This window comes from Poeciliopsis prolifica, unplaced genomic scaffold (assembly GCF_027474105.1).
Source record: "Poeciliopsis prolifica strain line A6 unplaced genomic scaffold, Auburn_PproV2 SCAFFOLD104, whole genome shotgun sequence".
Taxonomy (NCBI): domain Eukaryota; kingdom Metazoa; phylum Chordata; class Actinopteri; order Cyprinodontiformes; family Poeciliidae; genus Poeciliopsis; species Poeciliopsis prolifica.
This window is the reverse complement of record NW_026562479.1, coordinates 50,420-56,783: the sequence shown is the minus strand read 5'-3', so window position 1 is coordinate 56,783 and position 6,364 is coordinate 50,420. Positions and strand designations below refer to the sequence as shown.

General features: G+C 48.6%; 1 protein-coding gene across 1 annotated transcript; it reads right to left on the bottom strand.

Annotated features, from left to right (window-relative positions):
• Window positions 1–2,829: 2,829 nt before the first annotated feature.
• LOC129354134 (uncharacterized) lies at window positions 2,830–5,995 on the bottom strand. The gene is given in 8 exon segments (XM_055023628.1): window positions 2,830–3,900; window positions 3,903–4,226; window positions 4,342–4,500; window positions 4,584–4,631; window positions 4,696–4,933; window positions 5,030–5,156; window positions 5,317–5,769; window positions 5,812–5,995. Coding segments are annotated over 8 exon segments (2,556 nt in total). The 3' UTR covers window positions 2,830–2,877.
• Between the last annotated feature and the right edge of the window lie 369 nt (window positions 5,996–6,364).

Here is a 6,364-nt window from a genome sequence, read left to right as displayed (position 1 = left end):
GCACTGGCGATGGAACATTCTGGAGAGTCTGCTACTGGCTACAGCCAACCCCCGCCTTCTCCCATGGAACAAGAACAACAAGAAGATGAAATTGACGGTTGGATACAGAGTACGCTAATTGCTAATGTAAAAACAGCCTTGCTGCATCTATTCAACTTGATTTGTGTGAAATATGTCAAGGAAACCTGTTACGGTTGTAAAATTCAACACCCCAATCAAAAGCAGCATCAGTGTTTAGAAATACCTGAGGAAGATTACTACCAGCTCAACTTTCATCACATCAAGCGGTGACTTCTAACTCCACGCTTCATACCGGCTGTCCAGCAGCTCCTGAGCCACCGCCGCATTCAGGCAGAGGATGCAAAAGTGAAGCATCCTCTTCACTTTTTTACACAAAAAAGTGAAGAGGATGAGACTGTTTTACACAAACTCAAATCGGCAAACGGAATCCAATCCGCAATTAATGAGATGTATCAAAATATGGATGGTGATGAAAACATCAAGCAACTTCGCTCTGTTTCAGAATGTTACACTCTGAATGAAAAGTAATTGCTCTCTCTCTCTATCTATCTCTGTAGTATTATCTTATTCAGTGTAATTTTCTAGTTCTATAGATTTAGTTTAAGTATTTTTTTTCATACTTTCATTATTTTTCATCTTATTATGCATGTTTAAATATTTGTAATCGTTACTAGTTGATTTATCTTTTTTAAAATGACAAAGTTTTCTATAGATTTAGTTTAAGTATTTTATTCATACTTTCATTATTTTTCATCTTATTATGCATGTTTATGTATTTCTAATCGTTACTGATTTTTTTCTGTTTGTGTCATGCTTGGTTCAAGTTTATTAACCCACATGCAAGAACACGATCAGGAGCGGCAGAGATGAATGTAAAAATATTTATTGTAACCAGGGAACGGGAAAGCAGGAGTGAATATGGGATCAGATGACCGGTTCGTCTTACTGTCAACGAGAAGGGACAGATTAGCTGGATGGCAACAGATGCGTCTTTCCAAGGTAAACAGGTAGGTCTTACTTGAAGAACTGTGGTTGCAGGTTGGCGTCAGAGGAAGAGGACTGGTTGGAGGGCGGACAGGCAGGAGATCCAGAACGTGGCGATAGAGCGTCAGGGTTCACGGTGGAGAATGCTTGTATCTTTCTGAGCCGATAGCGCAGTCAGAAGCAATGAGGATACACGGGTTACCTGGCGTGAGTAAACACAGGAGTTATCGCAGAGTAGAAACTCAGAGGGCCTTTGCATGAAACGTACGTTACCGAAGTAAACAAACACTCAGGCGAGGAAGCGAAGTGCAGCTGCTCCTAAATAGCCCGACCGCGGCTCCCAAATCCGCCACAGGTGCATCCACGGGGTCGGCAGGGCTAAACTCCAGGGCTCAGTCTCCAGGCGACCTCTGGTGGAGGCCACGGAGACTAGCAGAAGTTCCAGGGAGGGGAAAAGAAACAACAACAAAGGAAAACGAAAAAAACAACAAAAGAAGCAGATCCTGACAGTTTGTTTTTTTAATAAAAAAAAATTTACCAAGTTTTATAACTATTTGACTAGCATTAAAAAAAATCTTTATACATGTATTATCGGTTAACATTTTATTGTAATTTCTAGAAAATAAAAGTATTGTTTATGACTTCTCAGTATTCAAGAAAAAAAATTCTTTGTAATTTCAACTAAATAAATGTTTTGTTTATGACTCCTCACTATTCAAGAAAAAAATAAATAAATCCTTTGTACCACGATCTTATTTCTCATTATTTAAGAACCGCTCACTAAAGCGGTCATTTTAAAGGATGGCGGAGAAAAGGTTAATGAAGAAGGTGTATTACACTCCGTCACATCCCAGTAGTTTAGGAGGAATCGAAAGATTGAAAAGAGCTTTGGAGGATGAAACAGGGAAGAAGGTTAAGACGGAAAAAGTCCAAGATTTTTTATCTGAAGAAGACGCGTACACTCTTCACAAACCTGCACGCATTCATTTCCCGAGAAACAGAGTTTTTGTCACGAGGCCTTTAAAACAGTTTCAAGCAGACATTTGTGACATGTAAGCCTTGGCTGAGGAGAATGATGGTTATAATTACTTATTAACGGTCATTGACATATTTTCTAAAAGAGCGTACGTACCAGTTTTAAAGAGCAAGACCGCTGACGAAGTGGTAAAAGCCTTTGAATCAATTTTCAAAGACAGTATGAGTCCTAAAAAACTGCAAACAGATGCGGGTAAAGAATTTTTTAACAAAAAATTTAAAGCTTTAATGAAAAAGCATGGTATTGAGCATTTTGCCACAGCGAGTGTAGTAAATTCCCTCAAACGAAGGAATCCTTAGAATGCTAGAAGAAATGAGCTCGAAAGAAGGTACTTGAGATAGGGAGAGAATTCGCGTGGAGAGTACGGAGAAGGCTTTGAAGGATGGGAAGAGTGATGGGTTTGCGATCGTCGGGGTGTGCAGGGAGCTGGTTAGAGATACCTTTCAAAAGGACCTTAATGGTGTGATCAGAAAAGAGACTGCGAGGGGACGATGGCTGGTGGAGCTGTGAAAAGAAGTTAATGCCCGCTAGAAGGCTGCGAATATAGGAAAGCTTGAAGTGAAGATGGACGAAGCAGTGGGTAATGAAGGCGACGACGGTATTGGTGAGGACCGGAAAAAGAGGGATCCCGTGGGATAGGCAGAATTTACTGAATTTTCCCCAGGCGAAGGAGTAAGATTTGAGCGTAGAGGGTGCTAGACCGCTCTTGATGAGAGATCAAGCAGAGTGAAGCAGAGGTAGGATAGAAGGAGGAATTAATTCAGGGTGAGGTCCTCCAAGGGGGGAACCGGGATCGGGAGAGGGTTGGCTGAAGGACAGAGGTGCCCACGGAAGATTTAAAATTGGACACGAGAGAGAGAATCGGCAATAGAATTAGAATAGCCTGGGACGTGGCGGGAGGTTAAGATGAAATTGTGAATCACAGACTGCCAGGTGATGCGACGAAGAAAAGGCATGATAGAGGGAGAGGAGGATCGGCCTTTGTTAATGGCATCGACGACTGCTGCGTTGTCGCACATGGCTACGATGCGCTTGCGTTCCAATGAGCTTCTCCAAAGGCAGCAAGCGGCTGCGATGGGGATGATTTCGTAAAAGGCGGAGGACTCTGACTGCAGGAACGAGGTGGGCCACTTTTCTGCGAACCACTGGCCTTGGAAGAACCTGCCGTAACCTGCTGACGGGGCGGTGTCAGTGTAAAACTGAATGGAAGCGGCAGAGAGAACGATGTCGTCGTAAAAGAATGAGATGCCATTCCAGTGGTTGAGCAGTTTGGACCAAAAGTGAAGATCGGAGCGACATCCGTCGTCTAGAGAGACCTGGTCTAGCAGGGAAGGGACCGAGTTTGTGAGGTCGAGCAGCCGGGAGATGAATGAGCGCCCCTGGGGAATTATACGCATGGCGAAATTGAGGTGTTCGAGCAGGGATAAGAGCTGGCGTTTGGTAATTATGGAGGATGAAAGGTGGGCTTGAGCTGTCTCACGTATATGGGCTAGCTTGTTGGTTGGCAGGGATGCTAACATCTTCTCAGAGTCCAGGGAGATGCCGAGAAATTCCATCACGGTAGATGGACCGGCAGTTTTGTCCTCGGAGAGAGGGACACCGACCTGCGTGAAAAGGTCCTTTAGCTTCTGAAGTGAGTGGGAGGGGTGGGAAGGTGGGTCGATAAGGAGAAAGTCATCGAGGAGGTGAAGCACGGAGGGAAGCTTGGTGACGTTGAGGAGGATCCAGCAAAGCGCTTCGGATAGCATGTTAAAGAGACCAGGACTGCTCCTACATCCGAAAGTCAGACGCACAAAGAAATAGAATTTGTCATCCCACTTAGCACCTTGCAGGTGCCACTGGGAGGTGGCACCACGCTTTTAAGATCATCATCCAGCATGATCTTAAAAGCGTCTGTGATGTCGGCTTTTGCCAACCAGGCGCCTCGTCCGGTGCTTTTAATAAGTGAGAAAGCGTGATCCACGGTGGCGTAAAAAAGGGAGAAGGGAGGCTTCGGGATGAGACTGTTAATGCTGGGGTGAGGGCCGGAATGGGGAGCTGCGAGGTCCAAGATGAGGCGTTTCTTGCCTGAATATTTCCGAGTAGCAACGCCTAAAGGATTAATGCGAAAAACTGGAAATGGGGGGGGAATCAAAAGGGCCGATGACGTGACCCTTAGACAGTTCCTTAGAGAGCAGCTGAGAGACTATGTCAGGCTCATAAAGGGCTGACTGAAGATTGGGAATAACGAGAGAAGAGGTGGGGGGTTGAGGGACACCTATAGAAAATCCTTGGGAGAGACCGGTGATCAAAAAATTAACGAAAGTGCGATCGGGATGTCGTTGGAGGAGGTTGGCTAGTTCGATGGTGAGGATGGGAGTGCGGAGGTAAAGGGAGACTAATTTCTGGAATCCCGTTTGCTTCTGCCTGGGAATGGGCGGCGGGGACAGACGGACTTTGGATGGGGGTCCCTGCAGAGACTGCATATGTGAAGGAAGGAACAGTTAGGGAATGAACATATGCTTTCGTTGAAATTATTGCAAATGGGCATGTTGTTGAATACCTTCACTTCCCGCCCGTAGCGGTCGCGGGTTGAGGAAGGCAGGAGAGGCTGGGGGGGCGGCAGCAATAGGCATGTGCTTTAAAGGGATTGAGGGACTTATCTGGTGACCGACGGAGCCGCACTGAAAACATGGGATGGATTGTGTAAGCATGATGAGGATTTCCATGTCCAGAATGGACCAGTTGAGAGACTGACCAGAATGGGACAGGACGGCAGCGGCTTTGGAAGCGAAGGCTTTGTGATATTGATAGAATAATGATCGGCCATATTGAATGTGCAGGTCGGTGATTAAGGCCAGATAAGCGTCGAGTTCGATGCGGCGTTCGGGGTAGAGAGTGCAGATGACATCTCTGTAAACGCCAAATGCGGCCACAAATTGCCCGAAGGATAGGTCCTTTGAAAGACGGGGATCCTAGGATTTGAAAATCGCAGGGAAGTCCCCTGACGTAGCCACGCTTTGATCGACTTCGGGGGAGGGTAAGAGGATGGTGGCTAGATTGATGTATTGCCCCTGGAGAATCTTAGCGCGGAGTCTCGGAGAGACATTAGCGCACCGAGGCGTGTAGGGCATGCCTGAATAAGGGGAGGGGTGGGAGAGGGGGTGAGAGAAAGAAAAGAGAGAGAGGAGGGTAGAGGACCGATTAGCTGGAGAGCGCTGAGAGAGGGCGGCAATATGAAGAAGCCGAAGAGGAAAGAAAAGGAAAAAAAAGAGAAAAGAAAAAGAAGAGCTTACCTAGAAGGGGTGCGGGACGGGCAGTGGCGAGGGTGGAAGCCGTGAGTAGAGCTTGAGGGGCGGGATGAAGAGAGGCGAGAGCGGAAGTGGAGGGAGCCGTGGAGGGGTTGACGGCGTCTGGAATCCCGCGGTGGAGAAGAGCTGATAGAGAGGATATGGAACGCTGGAGAGAATCCATGGAGGAGATGAGTGAGGACGTGAGGAGGTTTGGACCAAAAGTGAAGAGCGTGGTCATGAAGACGGCCCGGGAACTTCCGGCGTCGTGACCGGAGCGTGGGAGGAAGGAACGGGAGCCGGAGGAGGGGAAGGGCTCGGTGAGTGGGAGGCCGGCTGGGAAGGGGGGGGCGGCCCCTGTGGCGTTTAGCAGGAGGGGCGGCGGACTTGCTGGTTCTCTTCCTGCCGGTCGGTGGGGGTGAGGGGGTAGTTTGAGGAGGAAGTCGCAGAGGCGACTCGCTGGATGGCAAAAGGGCTGCTAGCGCCGCTGTCTGCGGAGACCGCAGGCCGGCGACCAAGGCGATGCCTCTGGATCGGAGGAAGGAAACGGGAGAAGGGCGTAGGACGTGAGGTCAGGCGGGTGCTGCGGCGAAATGGGGAAGATGTAGAGGGGGGAACGAGGTCCCCGAGAAGAGCGGCCGGGGAACCCGGTAGGCAATCGGACTCGATGTCGGACATGAAACATGTCCGACAGACTAGAAACATCAGCAGTGCGGAAGGTTCTGAGGAAGGTCAACGCGCGGAAAGCTGCAGGTCCGGACAACATTCCAGGTCTGCTAATCAAGGAATGCTCGGACCAGCTGGCCCACGTGCTCACGGACATCTTCAACACGTCCCTGGACCAGGCTGTTGTCCCACGGTGCTTCAAGTCTGCCACTGTCGTTCCGGTCCCGAAGTCCACCACCATCACATGCCTTAACGACTTCCGCCCCGTCGCACTGACATCCACCATCATGAAGTGCTTCGAAAGACTTGTTAAGGACCACATCATCTCCACGCTCCCCCCATCACACGACCCGTTCCAGTTTGCATACCAGTCCAAGCGCAGTGCTGA